Here is a 16868-nt window from a genome sequence, read left to right as displayed (position 1 = left end):
TGGGGTTGCGTGCAGGGAGCATGCTGCCAAGGCAGCATGGAGCTTGCAACAGCAAGCAGCTTTCCTGCACAGCCCCCTGTTCTTTGCAGTGCCAGGATGCACCCACCAGGCTGCAGAAGCCCTGGGAGAGGGCAGCAGGGCAGAAGCCCAAGCCTGCAGCTGGCACCCCACACACAGATACTGGGGGCACAGGCCCCCCCCCACTCCCCAGAAGTGCATTCAGCAGCAGGGAGCCAGCCCCTCCAGCTTTCCCCCCAGATGAGCTGCCCGCACCCCCGTCTCACTCCCCTCCATGATCCTGTGGCTGTGCATTGCATCCTTGCGCCCCAAGCCACATGTATTGCCTGGCTGGGTAGCAGCCCCAGCCCTTGCCCAACTCCCTCCCTCCCTCCCTAAGAAGGCCTCAATTCCACACCCCTCCCCACACTTACCTGTGCCAGCTTCTCTGTAGGCTGCCTAGGGCATGTGTATATACATGCACATGGCGCCCCCTGCCTAACCTTCATTCTCCTGCTCCCTCCCAGCTCCCTGCAGGCTGGAACTGTGCCAGCCTGCAGAGATCTCTTTGAAAAACTGCAAAATCCACAGGTTTCTCTGGTAAAATGAGAAATCTGCGTTTGCCTCCTGTAAAAGGTAAAATCTGTGGTTTTCTCCACGGGAAATGGAAAACCTGGATCCTTGGTCATGAGCAGAGATTGCTAACTGTGCTAAAATGTGAAAGCTTTATTCTATGGATTAACATCTGAAGATTCAGGAAACATACTTCACATATGATTCAAAGAAATTTATAACTTGATTTTATGGAAAATTTCCATTTACTGTGTTCAAAATCTTATGATGTTTGTACTTCATAAAAGAAAAATGGAAGAGACGTACTCCAGTAATAGAATGAGTCTGGTGGTTCATTCCAAATGCTGTTTGTTATGAAGTTCTAATCTAACCTACATCTGATTTTAACTCAACAGATATATTCAGAAAACATGATGAAACCTCAGGGCCTTTGTATACATGCATGCACCACAGTGGTGGGCACTTTGAAAAGTGCCTGGCGCTGTGGTGCGTGTAGTTGTATAAGTGGCAAAATGCATGTCACTGCTAAGAACATGGTGGTGGTGTGCTTCTGAACTAAAACACACTGGAGGTGCTTTAGTTCAAAAGTGCACCACTGCCATTTTCTGTGTGCTGAGGTGCATTTTGCCACTTATATAACTATGCGCTGCGCGTCAGCTTGCACGCAGAGTAGACTCGATTAATCGAGTCTGCTCCAATGCACTAGATCTCCAGTGCGCCCCTGCACAAAAGATGTATGAGTATAAATGCCCTTGCTTTCTAAGAAACTCAATGAAGGCTAAAGAAACCTCCAAAAGAACAAGGAAGCTGATGACACCTTTCATTAGATTTGTTTTGTAAACTTGTTTTCTGGCAAATGATATGCAAGTATGTACGTTATCACATTTTCCTTGAAGGGAGTGACAACATAGCAGAAACTACATATGAAGAAGGGCTCAAGTGGAGCAGTCATCTGGTTCTCAATCAGCTCCAGTGGTCCTGGAGGATTCATTTAATACAGGCTGCCTAAGACTTAAACAATTACTGTGTATAATGAAAGGCTACTGGTGACATTTTGCATCATTAGCTTTCTCTATAGTGTGAACTGTGGGGATAAGGATTTACTCTTTACCATATGGTTATCAATGTAGAACAGTTTCAGAAGGTAATGCTGCATATTTAGAGACCAATCCTTTAACAGATTATTCATTCATAAATGGGAGGAAGCATCCCTGGGCAAGATGGCCCCAATTTTACTCCTTTCATATGCCTATCTATATTTACTCTAGCACAAGTTTACACAATAAAGCTTCCTGGTCCATGGAGAATTCAGGAACTGTTAAACTGTTACAAATAATCCATAGAGAAAAATGTCAAATTTACTTTGAAAGACTAAAAAATTTTCAGAAGCAATTTGGATAAACTGGACTAAATACCTGCACTGGAAATAGTAACTTCAAGTTAAATAAAAGGTTTACATAACAGAGAAAGACCCTTACCCTCCAAGGTACAATAAGTGGTCCTATACCAACTAAGTCTTCACATAGGTATACATTCATCATGTCTGGTTATATCTGAATGATTGAGGCTCGAGTCTGAAGCAATGTTGTTGACTATCAAGACCAAACTAAAAGACTCATGATATTTCAAGTCTGAGCTCTTAAGAGTCATATGATTATGCGAGTACCTCAGACTTTATTTGAAAATAAAAACAGGATATTTCTAGTTACCATGGTTGTGATGAAAGGAGGTATGAAATATAGATTTAAAATGCAGAAAGCAAAAAACCCAGGAGAACCCCAAATTTGTTTAATTTAATAATTTTAACCATTTCTTATAATTTTTTCATGTTGTTTATACTTCTACAGGTATCTGTAAAATTCAGAGAAAGGATTTATTTCACAACTTAAAACTGACCTCTCAATGCTTTAGGTTACATAATTTTGTGTAAATGACTTCTTTGGCACACCTTCACTTAGCGGTGTGATGGGATCTGTTCCCACGTGCATGACAGACAGGATGTGCAATTTTGGGACTGGCGATGAGATCCTAATAATGCTATTACTATGTGCCAATGCTTGCACTAGTACTTACTCCTTGCTCCAGCAAATAGAAAGCTGGATGGCCAGTAAACAGGTGAAGTCCTGGGGCTGGGACTGGACTGCAGTGAGCTTGACACACAGGTAGAACCCAGGGCTGGGACTTCCAATCAGTTGATTGTGGGTCCCAAACTTGGGACCACACTAGGGCCAGTCCCAGACACCTGCCATGCATTGGGCTGCATGGTGGGGAGCATATTTTGTGTGATAATTACTATTACTACTTAGGATGTGGTTAACTGATTAATCACATCTTAAGTGTAATATCTGCCACATGGCCACATTAAATATGTTTTTGGTCCTTCTTGGACATAATTTTTCCACTAAACAGGAGCTGAAGGACTTAATAGGCAATATCTAGACAATCTGAGTAATAGTGGTCTTAGGGTAGGTGAAAAATCTCGTTTCTCTTGTCCTTTTTATTTAAGTTCACCTGATGGCTGCTCACCTAGGAAATACTAGTCTTAACAGTTACGAATGCAAGTGTTAAAAAGGTATAATGTAAAAAGAAAAGGAATATTTTAATAGACTATGTACAGTCAATCTACCTCGTAAAAATACTAGTATAAATATGGCATATCATAGAGAGGTGTGTGTATACAAAACTTAACTTACAAAGAGGTCTGGGTAAGTCCTTTCTTTACCTCTTGGAAGAAATGCAACACACTATTTCAGTAAAGTTGAAGGCAACAGTTCTGCTTAAGCTTAATTTCACCCCAAAGAAATAGTTTTATGTTTGGCTGAATTAAACACATAGGGGAACATTCTGGATTTCAATAGAGTCTAGTTAATTTAAATGCTACCTTTTTGATTTAAGGTAGTCATTATAAATTCACTACATTCTTTGTTACAGATCTTAAAAGGTTTTCTATTTTAGGTTTTGTTCAGGCTTTAGTCAATACTTTAAAATATTGATGGTCTGAACTCTTTCTGTGATTAACTTGAAGGTCAAAACTTTTTACCTCTTTAAAACACAGATAAGCAACACTTAGATGTGTGTCAATTCCTTAAACCTGCATCTGATAATAAAAGTTAGCGAAAACAAGGTTCCCAATTTTAGACTTTCAATTCTGCATTAAAGTCTATTTTCAATTAGTCTTTTACATTATTATTCCATTAAATTTAAGGTCTCAGTTTCAGATGTTTTGCTGCTTAGTGTTCTGGAAGTTACATTTCTGTGCAAATGCCAACTGTGAAAAACATGCTTTCAGACAGAAGATATGGTTTCCCATTTCTCCTCTTTCTGTAGAGCTGCTCACACTCCATCAGTACTTTCATTATCCCAGTGTCAGCATAAACTCAGGTTCCCAAGTCGTTCCCCCCACCCTCAGAAGCAGCAAATCCATGACTTATCTACAAAATTTAAAAACTTTTCTTTAGAGTGCAGCTATGTAAATACTTGTACCAAATGATACTTCAAGTCCTCTTTGGTTATGAAAAGGTACTTATTTTGAGTGCTATATGACATGAAATTCTATGAGATTCTTTTTGCTAGAAAAATAGGCCAGGGTTTACCAAGTACAGGCATTCCAGGCCCCTGGCTGAAGAGCTCACCTGCATAGCTCTCCAGCCAGGGGGCACAAGAGGGCTGCTTCTTGAACTCAATGACTGACAGTCTGCACTGTCCTGTCAGTGAAGGGAACAGGCTGTCAGTGGGCAGCTTGCTGCTGTTGGAGAATGGCAGCTATTACAGACAGCCTCTTGCTCTATAGGGCTGACACTGGTGAAGAGAATTGTTCTCCACCCCCTGCTCCTTGTCCATAGTTTTGGCCAATATAAATGTGGGTTATTTATTGTTAGAAATGTATCTTTCACGGCAAAGATTTAATGAATGCAAATGTACTGACAGCTGTTAATTGGCACAATACTAAATTCAATGAATCTGGAGGCTTTTGAAATTGTTCAAAGGAATAACAACACAGTTGCAAGAAACACAACCATGGCTTTTGTGCACTGTTTCAACAAAAACATACAAAACTCTAAGTTTTAACATCCAGAAAAGTAGCAAAGGCACGAATTCTGTGTAGAAATGCAAAAAGGGTTAAGCGTCGGTATGGAGACATTTTCTTTTTGGTGTTAATCTTGTAATAGCTACCTGTAACAGACGTTGTCAGTGCAGGGGTTATGCACTCTTACAATGACAAAGACATGCTGGAAGTGAGAACGAATGTTCTTTGGGCTGAATGGCTGCGCTCCAGGTTCCTGGAAAACTATTGTCACAATATCATTTCCAATATGCCGTTTTCTTAAGAGCTAAGAAAATAAAAAGTTAAAAAGAAGATAATGTACATCACACAGTTTAGGTTAAAGCATCCCAATTTTTTAATAATATCTTTTTCCTCCGATCTTATGTTTTAATGCCATTACTAATTATAGAATATTTTTATCTACGTCAAGTATTGGCAACATTTTATTCCAAAAAATAATCCAGAGATTAATACATACATAATATTTGATGACTCAAATGACAAAACTGCAAAAGCCTGTCATACTTATTAGCCAAACAGATAGCATCCTGCATCCTCTGTTTCCATAACGACAGTTTAACGCTACTTTAGCACAAAGTCAGACCTTACTATGTTTTTTTAAGGTTTTAAGTGTTTTTACAATCAAATTATAACGTATTGCATGTTACGGTTTAATTTGTCTACTTGATCTACGGGCTTTTTAAGTAGACACTACAACATTCTCCTGGAGTTTTGATCTAGTAATATTTAGAGGATGGACACCTTTCTTCAGTAGATAATTATATAATAAATTTGAAGTATGTTGGCATTTCAGACTTAAAATTGGTTGACAGTGGGTGCATCTACATGTGCAATTAGCAAAAGGCAACGAACTCCAGTACAGTCTGCATCAGAGTTTATTTCTCCTGGGCGCAATCGTTACACGTGCGCCTGAAACTGCAGCACATTAAGCCAGGGTAGAGCAGCCCCAGGCTGGCAGGGGACCGGATAGTCAGCCTGCCAGCCTGGTACTGCTCTGCCCCAACTCAACATACTGTGCAGGAATTGGCTGGGGCATGAGGGTATTACAGTGCAAGGTTAGCCAGCAGGCAGCCCCCACACTGTAGCACACTCATGCCTTAACCAGCCCTGGACATCAGCTACACGTATGTTTCGGTGCATGTAACTACTTCACTGTAGGATAGTACTTTTTCTGGACAGTACTATCCTACAGTGGAGTTAATTAATTTATTGCACCTTAATACAGGTGCATGTGTAGACAGTGATGCTAGTCAGCTCCATAGTAAAGTACATGTGTAGATGTACCCAGTATCTTTTAAACTGACTATGTTAATTTGCCAAACAGAATATCTGGCTTTTTTGAAATACAACAACGTAGCCCAAAAATACCATTTTTCCTGAAAAAAGCAAAAGCTTGTTGCAGCACACAAAAGAACACAAAATCTTCCTGTAATTCTGCAACAAGCCATTGCATATTATTCCCATATTGAGTATATTTTGATAGGCACAGAAATGCTGATAAACAGAGAAAAATAAACAAAATTCTTGTTAACTGTTATTATTTTGTACTGATGTAACAGATGTATGTTTTGCTTATAAAATGGGTATAATAAACTTGCTCCATCACAGAAATTCAGCCATTTCAGGATTTAAATGAAGCAGTTGCTTAACAGTGCATAGCAATACTGCACAGTATTTTACGGGGAAAGAGATTAATAGATTTATTCAACTGAAAACGAACTGTGGAGGAGGTATTAATGGGTAGAATGTAATTATCAGACTTGAAAATTGGCCAGGACACTTGGATTAACATCTCTATACTTTTAAAAGGTGCCTTAGTTTTTTTTTATTGACTATAAGACCTTGATTTTATGTCTCAGCTGAAGACCAGCACCTCACTGTATGGTTTTTCCTTCTTTCCTATCCCATAACTACAGCAATAACCCCAGAATTAATACTGTCTTTGATTAAAAAAGTGCCAATTGCTGTAAGATGTAAGCAATGTTATGAAGCCACCTAGATTTTTTCCCCTTTGAGGTTTCTGTCTCAAATATTGAATCAGCCCTCTCTAGAATTCACAGGTTTGTTGAATCTGATAGGCTGTGCCATAAGCACTTCTGCTACAGCCTCAAACATGCACTCACTCAGCTATCCACTGTGTGCCTTAGTGCCCGTGTTGCTCCATCCCAACCCTCTCTACTTAGCTTGTGGAATCTGATGATGCGTCACAAGCTTACAAAATCTGACAATATTACAATCAGTATTAATTAGGTGGTTAAGGAGGAATAAAAATAAAACAAGTTCCCTGTTGCTGAACTCTGATATCACTGTCTGTACTGTTTCACACTCTTGGATACACCTGTGATCTCCATACCTTTCCCAGGACTGACTAGGGAGTCACCACTGTTCACTGGAGGCATTCACATTATCCTTTGCAACACTGAGTATCTTAGTCTGAAGGCATTTTAGAAATTGAAGCCCTCCTCACTTATTTCTATCACTAGATGCAGTGCTGAACCACTGACTCTTGAAGAAAACATTCCTGTAGGTCTGTGTAGATCAGAGGTGGGCAATTATTTTGGGTGGAGGGCCATTTACTGAGTTTTGGCAAGCCATTGAGGGCAACGTGACAGGCAGCCAGGGGCAGATAAATATTAATTTTCTAATTTTTTAGGGGTCCTGTGGGCTGGATAGAATGGCCTGCTGGGCCACATCCAGCCCCTGGGCTGCATTTTACCCACCCCTGGTGTAGATAGTCTCCTGAAAAAACTCCAGCAAATGCTCAATAGGTGTTTTTCTTATTCAAGTACAATCTGCACACATCCCCCCCATTGGGGAGCTAAGACTGCTCTCAGACAGGTAGTTAGTCTGTGGACACTATCTAATGAAAGACAAGTATCCCTTTGTCCCATTAAGCCTTGGACTTTAAAGGTAAATCTACAGGAGTAATCTTGCATGAATGTACACATAATATTATATGCATCAACTCTAAAAATGTCAACCATAGAGAATTCCAGAGACAAGGTGTGAAAGTTTTGGTTTAGCTCTTGTAGAAAGCTCCTCTAAAAAACAAACTATTAAATCGTAACCACATCTTGATACAAAATGATATCCACATGTGTAATATTTGAATGGTTAAAGGCTGGCTCTTGAAATTAAGAGTTTGGGGATTTAATAATGGATTAGGTTTTAAGGAAACAACTCCATGCTCTTTTCGTGCCTCTGTTATAAAGCATGGCTGTTTGAATGTGCAGCTCAGAAACTTTCCTCATCGAAATTACTGAACACAGCCTTTACTAACAAGTGCAACAAAGATGTTGTGCTTGTCCAAGGACAAAGGGTAATCATTCAGACATCCATGTCTGTTGCCCTGGGATAAATCCTAAAAAGGTCCAAAAGGTAAGTAGCAATACCAGTTTATCCTGGAATATCAAAATGTGTCTGAACAGTTGTTTTGGGATTGCAGAATTGACTCAATGGCAGAAAAGTGGCAATGCATTCAGCTGCTCATTAAATCTTGGGTTTTTTTCCCTAGGCTTTAGACAGGATATAACTATTGACAATTGTGGGCTTTGTAATGTCAACCATTGTTCATGGCAGATTCTTGTACACACTATTCTACTTTATTAACTCCAATCTAAGTATTCTACCCCAACTTTCCAGTGAAACGTTAGAATCTCTTGGTTTATGCAGTTATCCATTTTCTCCTCATGAAATTTCACCTAGGCATAATTCATGTCACTCACCATACCTCAAAATTATTTGCCTACTTTGTTTCCAACTTCTCTTCCAATTTTACGAATAACTTGATGCTGCTGAATGTAAGGTCAATATACTGAGTGATTTACCTAGGCTTTTTCCTGTTTAGTCACTCTCTTTTAGCTCACTCTATTTTATCCATCAACAGAGTTAAGTGTTTTCTACCATCCTTACAGGATGGACTTTTAATACTGATTCAAAAGTACAATTATTTCATAAGGCTCAAGGAAGGAGAAAAATCTAAATGATCAAGATCCATTCTACCTGTTGCTTGTTGTTCGGAGTGTAGGGCAGCATGGTGGAAACATGGAACATGATTTCATAATCCTTGTATGTTGTATAAAGAGAATGAGTACCAGTTGAATCAGCTGCAATACAAAAATAAACAAAATTAATGAATAAATAAAATAATAAAAGCTGATCATCAAGTCCTTACAATTGACTTTAAAATAGCGCTTCATAATTGGCATGAAAAACAATGGGAAACCTAGCCATAATTTATTCAACTATCAAAACAAGTTACTAACCAAACTAGTTAATATAATAGTTAGATAGTTAATATAATTTTGCAAGGCTACTTTAACACATGATGCTTTAAAGGACTTGGAAAAAGAAGAAAAACATTTAAATTATTAAGACTACCAAAACATCCTGACCTCAATCTAGTTGAATATCAGCACTGTTGAATTCAGTACTGTAAAATGAATGTACATACACTTCTGAAATACATGGTAAGATAAAATGTGGCCTACACAATAGTTGCATTCCTTTTTTATAATATATAATCAAGTTGTTTGCTGAAAGTACAGAACATTGTTTAATATTGCAGAATAAACGCGCTTAGCTTTATTTTACTACCAGCACAGGACCTTTATGGTTTAGTTAACTATTAGGTGACTGTTATTTTATTATCCCTAGTTGCCTACCTTATCCTGATGAAAGGGGTTTCAAAAAGTCTTTGTCAAAGTTCCTCACAAAAAGTTACTAAGCAAGAAGGTAGTCCTGGCTGACTGAAGAAGTACTGCATTAAATATCCAACAAAGGAGCAGGAAAATTAGTCAGTATTCAAGACGGTAAAAAAGGTTACCAATGAGATGCTATAAGAAATGCTTTATTTGGGTCAAAGTTGTTTAACAACTATCTGGAAAAACGGAAAGCAGCAAAGCAGGAAAACATATGTATTTCATAAAATCTTTACACTTCTTCAGGACTAAACAGAACTATTTGAAACATCAAACCAGTGATTCTCAATTGGGGAAACACAGCACCCTGCGGTGCCGCACAATCCTGTTAAGAGTGCCACGCTGCCCAGCCCCTGTGGAAGGAGGTAAATGCTCTCCTCCAACTGGTGCCCTGTGCCTGCCCCCACTGCTTAGTGGTACCTGCAGCTGCTCCCCTGGAGATTTCCATTACTGCTGCCCTCCCTGCATCCTCCAGCTGCCTTCTATGCTAGCTTCCCCTATTTCCTCCCACCTCTCACTTCCAGCAGTGTGCTGTGTTTTGGGTGACCAAGCAGACAAGAGGCTGGAACTAAGTTTTGCAGCCCAGCTTCATCCCCTCTGCACCTCCCATGCTCCTGGGATTGGAGATGGGGGCCATGAGGGTGGCTGCCAACATGTGAAGCCTTTGAAGATAGCCTTGGTGGTGGGACCTGCTTCCCCAAGATACAGATGGGGGTTGGGGAGGAGTGAGAAAATGGAAAGAGCATGGCAAGGTTAGGTCCTGCCTCTGCTGTCCCTACCTAGCATCAATTAAACCAGATCAATGGTTCTTAATCTTCTTAGCCTCAAGACCTCCACCCATATCTTTTCTGAATTTAGATTGTAGCTCCATGATTCTCAGGTGTCTTGAAATTCAGAAAAGTTATAGAATGGAGCCTAGAGAAAAAAGGTCGAGAACCACAGCTTTAAAAAGATATGTTTCTTCTCTCCTAAGAATACAGGAGGGAACATTTATTCTTTCAAGAAGTCAATCAGTAAACTGTAAACGTGACTAACCAGGGACCCCTAATCCTGTTATGGAGAAAACGGGGCCAAGGAAGGAAAGGCAGCAGGACCCCTTTAAAGCATGAATCTTTGTAGCCAAGAGAAAGAGAGGATCACCTGATGTAAGGAGAGACCCTGTCAGCATGGCCAGGGCAGAGAAGATTTCAGCTGTCAAGAGAAGCCCCAGCTGGGCAGGAGGGGATGAACAACTTGTGGTACAGAGGGAGCAGGGACCCCAGAGAGGGAAAGCCAGAACCTGGGTAGCAGGCTCCCCAGTCACAAAGATCAGCCTGCAATCAGCTGACTGCAGGACGTGGCAGAAGGAGCAGAGCAAAAGTTTGACCACACCTGTGGCCAGGGAGCAGAAAGACTGGCCAATTGACCAGGTGGGTGTGACTAACAGATATAAACTCTTCCCAAGCTAGAAGGGAGTTGGACACAGTTGTGGAAAGACCTGCAGGGAAGAGCTGCTGTCTGAGAGGAGGGAATTCCACCAATCAAGAATGAAAGAGAGAGTACTTGGGAAGTGCTAAGGATTTCATTTTTTCATGAATTGGGAGGCCCCAGGAAGGGGATACAAAGAACTGAAAGCTGTTTTATGTTCACCCTGGAAGAACCTGGGGGGGGGGGGGTGGCTGAGCATATCCAAGAACTGTTTGTGTGGGCACCAGAATGGCCCAGTGGAGAGGAGTCTCCTGATGACCACATACTGTTTTTCGGACCTACTTTGATGGTTTTGGAATGAGACCTAGGAGGGGCTCAGAGCCTGGACAAAGTAATAAGACAGGCTGGAACCCAGCAGGGACAGGCCTCCACCCACCAACAGAAATGGGGTGGGGGGGAGCAGGAGAAAGAACAGGGGCAGAGCCCTGCAAGCAAGGCACCTGCAGCCTAGGCTCAGGTTACTTAAAGATGGCCACTCGAGGAAGCATCTCAAATAACATTGAGACGTGGCAGGTGAGAGACAAACAGAAACTAACTAACCAACTAGATTAGGGAACTGGAGTAGGTACCACTGTACCACAAGGGGGTTCCCGGTTGTCCCCAGAGAAGCACCCTATTACAGTGAGAAGCAGCTGACTTCACAGGAAATCATTCCCCTTCCAGTAAAATCTGTGATTAGGGAATGAAATGCTTTTGAAGGAAGTTTGACCTCTATATAATACAAAGAACATAGGCCATCTGCAAATTAATTCCTATTTGACCTAGAACGCATCTTCTAGGAAAAACAATCAACCTTCACTTGGAAAGTTTTCAGTGATAATGAGCACACCACAACACTTGATAAACTGTTCCAAGGGTTAACAGCTCTCACTCTTGAAAGCATGCTTCATTTCTTATCTGAATTTGTCTAACCTGAATCACCAGTCAGCACATTTTTTTAAAGTTTTTCTCAGCCAGATTGAGGGCTACGCCACTATAAAATTTCTGTCTTGCAGGTAGGACTGCGATCCACTTCTCTTAACTTTCTCTATGAGAAACGAAATAGACTAAATGCTCCTTGACACTCACTGTAAGGGACATTTTCCAATTCTTTAATCATTCTGATGGCTCGTATTTGAACTCTGTCCCATTTTCCAATCTCTTTCTTGCGTGGTGGATTCTGAAACTGGACACAGCATCCAGCGCTGGTTCAAGATACAGAGGTTAATAAAATCTCTCTGTTCTACTCTTTCAAGATTTAAGGAACACATTAACTATTCCAGTCACGGCATTAAACCTGGAAGTCATGTTCAGCTGATTAATGCACCATGACCCCCAAGTCTTCTCTGAAGCACTGTTTCCATCTCCTCTCTATGAACTGCTTCCTTGATGGCATGGAGAGGCTTGTGTGTACCGATGACCATAACAGCAATAGTGCCAAGAGACTTGTACTCCTGGTAGGGTCACCCATGGTGGTAAGGTCAAAGGTGAGGTATCAGATGAAGAGCAATCCAACACTACATAAACACCTCGACAGTGGAGCAGGTGGATACAGAAGGCATACTTCTCAGTGGCTGCAAAGGTGAATGAAGGCTGCAGTGGAAGAATAAGCCCACTTGTCTTGGATCTCTCTGCTGCTGGGCACAGGTTTCTTCAACCTCCTGACATAAAAAGTCATGTGCAGGCTTCTCTCACTGGTCCAACATCTGCTACAATAATCAATACTAATACCCATAACTTCCAGGGTCCCCTCTACACATTACATTTATGCTGCAATTAATGTGTTAATCATGGCATAAACATGAAGGGTGCTACACATGCACCCATTCAGAGAGCCACAAAATAGCAAACAAGCCATAAAAATGTTCCACACACAATGCAGACCTTTAAATGGCTGGTTTGTATGGCATCTTTAAATTTAACAAGTGGCCAGCGCCAATAATCAGCTGATTCGTTGACAATCAAAGAAAGCACTCCGCCACTGGGAACTTTAAACTCTGTGCCCAGAAGCTCTTGCCAGGCTACCGGTTGCAGGGGATTAGAGGTTGCCAGTGAGGGGAGCCAAAAGGGGGCATCAAACCTGCTGGGGACGTTAAATACCAGAGTTTCCAGGTGTGGCATTCATTCAAGCCACTGATTGTCAGCTCTGAATGCGAGGCCGTGACAACCAGCTTTCAACTTGCTGGTGCAAGGGAGGCCTGGGATTATGACTGGCTAGTAGTAACTGCATGATTGGGACCTGATCCACAATCATGCCTCCTGCCATGCATGCGTGACATGGCAGGAGGAACAATTGTTGGGATCAGAGTTCAAATCCCATTGCGCTATTAAATGAACATGCACCAGGTCTCAAGATACAATCCCCACCCTCCCTTAGTCTAGTAATCATGGCCTGTATTCCTTGTTCCTAAATGTGTGATTTTACATTTTACCTTTTCCCACCCTCCCATACAGCTTTTCTGATCAAAATTTGTCATCATCATTATTTATTACTGCCACAATCTATTTCTAATCTGCAAACTTTATCAACAAGACGTTTTGTTTCTGGGACACTGATAAAAATATTGAATATTGTAGTACTAAGGACTGATCCCTGTAGTGCCCTATTGAAAACAGACCCACTTGATGGTGAGTCTTCATTTACAATCATATTCCCACCTAGGAGTTCACTAGGTTTTTAAAATAAATTTAAAATGTGCATCATGTTGATATTCTATCACTTTTGCTTCTTAATCAAAATGTGTAGCACCAAGTCAAAAGGCTTATAGACATTTCTTAAAAGTAACTTAATTTCTATCAAGCAAACAATTTCAGCAAAAAAAAAATCAGTTTGACCAAATTTATTTTCCATAAACTCATGTTTCTTGACATTGATTATATTAAGGGCAGAACAGTCTGTAAGATATGGGCAAGGAGAATCTTGGGATAGATCAAGTCAGGGACCCGAGAGATCAGTAAGAGAGTGGAGTCAAGTATCAAGCCAGAGAGAGTAGCAAAGTGGTCGTGCGTCAGGTAGAGCTCTCTTGCCTGGACACTGCCTGTTCTGACTCAGGGGTTTATACCGAGAAAGAGGAGGGTCAGCTGATCCTACCCAACTACTAGGGATGGAGTGGGCAGAGGTTTACGCCCTGCTGAAAGCTTCAGGACAAGCTTGATTAGTCTGAGTGATCACCCATACGGTGGGCAGGCCTTGGCCTGGCACATGATGAGAGACAGGTTGTATAATGGCAAAATAAAAACAATAAAAATACAATTTGAGAGATTGGGAAATAGCGGGCATGATTTAAAATAAGAAGACAATGTCTCTATAACGCAAGCCATTTCTAAATTGCATTTTCTACCCAAAGATTCCTGGCTGCCAAATGACAGACTACCTTTGCAATTCAAGCTGGAAATAAGCAAACAGAATATAAATAACTGTTATTTTCAACAATGGCCTTTGCTGAAGTCCACAGCCATGGTGGATAAAGTTCATTGTTCCAAGGTATCAGAAACAGGTATATCTGAAAGGATGTATGATCTTTAAAATGAAAGGAATTCTACCTCTCTGCCACAGACAATTGTAATATAGTTAATCAGAGTAAGCATTATGATAGTCATTTTAAAGGTAAATATTGAGGAACTAAGCTTAACATATCTGAAAACAATTCTTAGCTAGAATAACTTTAATTTTCCACTCTGACATCAAATACTAACATTAAATCTTATTACATTTGCAGATAGTATATAAAAATCAGCTTTCCTCTGTGTTGGAAAGCCTCACATCCTGTCTTGGATCATGCATGTATTTTTTGTTCCTTGTGAAATGCTGCCAAAGGTGTGGAGGGCTAATGAATTAACCTACACTAGAACCCTGACCTTTCTTGCAAGCTAATGAACAGACAGTGTTTGTTGTAGGAGCAGCTTCACAATCAACTCTAAGTTTCCTATGTGCTGACTTGATGCAGACTTTCCAGCCAGGAAATATTTTCCTGGATAATGAATCCAGAAAGAACTGTATCACGATGGTGGTCTCTGGCTTTGGCTTTTGGAGAGCAAACAGCTGGAAAAAAGAGAAGATAGTTTCACAGCTGTAGACCACTACATACCAGGGATGTTTAAACACAATCCATTTGGCCTAAATAATCTTCACTACCACATCTTTTTTTTCCCTCAGGGACTTTTTGTATCAATACCATGGCAGAAAAGAATTGTAAAGTGCCCTACAGTAGTTATTGTTCTTTGAGATATTCTGCCCACTTATATCCCACTGTCGGTGTACTTATACTCCCTGTCCTCAGTTAGTTTCTATTGTCCAGTTGTGCCTACTGGGGCAGTGCCTGTACACAAGGTACCTTTGTCTCTTATTTCCTTGGGCATAGAATATGGAAATCAGGCAAAACCCCATCCCTCAGTTCCTTCACCACAAGAAATTCCAGGTATTCTAAGACACTGCATTAGTAAGGAGGGAGTGTGGGGCATGGAATACACATGTACAACACTTTTGGGTATATAACTGACTTTTCTCTGAGTTATCCATTTGGCTAACTCATAACAAATGTATACAATAAGACAACCATTTTGAGTTTCTGGGATGATCTAGCTTGACACTTCATTCCTTCTGCAAATGCTGAATGGTCTGGTTTTGTTTAGCTAAAAGGAAAGAACCCTGACTACCACATGTAGTATGCAAACTTTGACTTGTACTCCCACTCCAAAGGAAGGCATAACTTCGAGCCTCTGTCTTTTCCTGAGAAGTTCAAGGGTCCTTGCTGACCATTATTATGGGTGAAGAGGTCCTTGTTTGGAATGAGTAATCTGGCTTGTTTTTTTCTGGAAGTTGGGATGCAGAATCTCAAGGAGCTCATAATTTTTTAAGCTAGTCTAAGGCATATCTGTTTTGTTCTTAAAGAGGTCACAGCCTCAAAAATCACTTCCCCAATGTTTGTATTTTTTTAGATATCACTAAAATCTGTAATCACCAATTTGTGTGCATTGTGATGGCCATTGCTCTAAATTTCACCACTGTGACCAAGGAATCTACTACTGTCAGAAGACCCTCAGAAATGAGAACTCTTAGCTCCTCCAAGCTGTGTTGCAGGAATTTAATCAACAAAATTTTATAATCTGTCCCACTTTAAATAATTCTATTAACTGAAAAGGCTGCAAATACCTAAGGGCTAAAATACTTAGGCAATACCATATTTGCAAACTTGGTGAGAAATAATTTTTCTCTAAATAAATCTATTTAAATCTTTCTTAAGGTGAGACTTTTGATGGTTTTTAGTGCCTGATTTTTACATAGACAGCCTGTACAACCAAGGACAATGTAAAAGTCAGATTAATGTACCTAGGAGCAGCTGTCTTGTTTTTTTGTTTTTAAGGGGTAGGTGTAACATACGCTGGCATCTGCCTGCGATGTTCTGCTGACTTCATCAAATGCTTTCTTATTAATCAGCAGAGTCAGGTGTCCAGACACTGATGGATGTAGCAGCACACAGGACTTCTCCTGTAATGTTTCTATAGGGATGTGGAGAGATCATCGACCACTGAGTACAGAACGTCTTGTAGATGTAAGGCTGTGTAGAAATAGAGACAGCTGTTGAACCTAGTTATTTCCTAGATAACAGAAGACCATTATCATTTTTTAGTTCCTGCCGCTGCAAACTGGAAGCAATTATGTTAACTATTGACTCTGTTCTTAATAGTGCTGATGAAGTGTCCAAGTCAAGATACTTAAGATTCTGTAACATTGTTAAAACTCATTTTGCTAGCCTCTAAGAAGGCAGCAAAGGCAATCTGTCATTTTCTAGTAGGCTCTTTCTGCTGAGGGTGGCTACGATTTCCATTCTCTGGAGGAGCAGCATTTCCAGAGTTTAAGGCCAGAAAGGGCCATTGGTTCCCATCAGACAGTCTGATCTTTTGCATATCCTGAACTGTTAATTTTTGCCCTCTTACCCGGGTTATTAAGCCCAATAATTTGTGTTTATCTGCAGCACAACTTGTATATCATTCAGGAAGGCATCCAGTTTTGATTTTAAGATACTGCATCTACAATGGAAAGTCCACCATTTCCCTCTGTAGTTTGATCCAGTAGTTACTCACTT

General features: G+C 40.6%; 1 protein-coding gene across 2 annotated transcripts in view; it reads right to left on the bottom strand.

Moving 5' to 3' along the window:
* The window catches only part of SIPA1L1 (signal induced proliferation associated 1 like 1), a 431247-nt gene that overhangs the window by 85752 nt on the left and 328627 nt on the right, over nt 1-16868 (bottom strand). For both annotated transcript variants that reach the window (XM_019551381.1, XM_019551380.1), the window contains 2 exons: nt 8639-8742; nt 4744-4901 (listed from right to left, as the gene is read on the bottom strand). In XM_019551381.1, coding sequence (XP_019406926.1) covers nt 4744-4901; nt 8639-8742 — 262 coding nt within the window. The remainder of the gene's footprint in view (nt 1-4743; nt 4902-8638; nt 8743-16868) is intronic.

Source organism: Crocodylus porosus, unplaced genomic scaffold (assembly GCF_001723895.1).
Source record: "Crocodylus porosus isolate Cpor-Errol unplaced genomic scaffold, CroPor_comp1, whole genome shotgun sequence".
Taxonomy (NCBI): domain Eukaryota; kingdom Metazoa; phylum Chordata; order Crocodylia; family Crocodylidae; genus Crocodylus; species Crocodylus porosus.
Note: the sequence above shows the minus strand (reverse complement) of the source record. Positions and strands in the feature narration are given on the sequence as shown.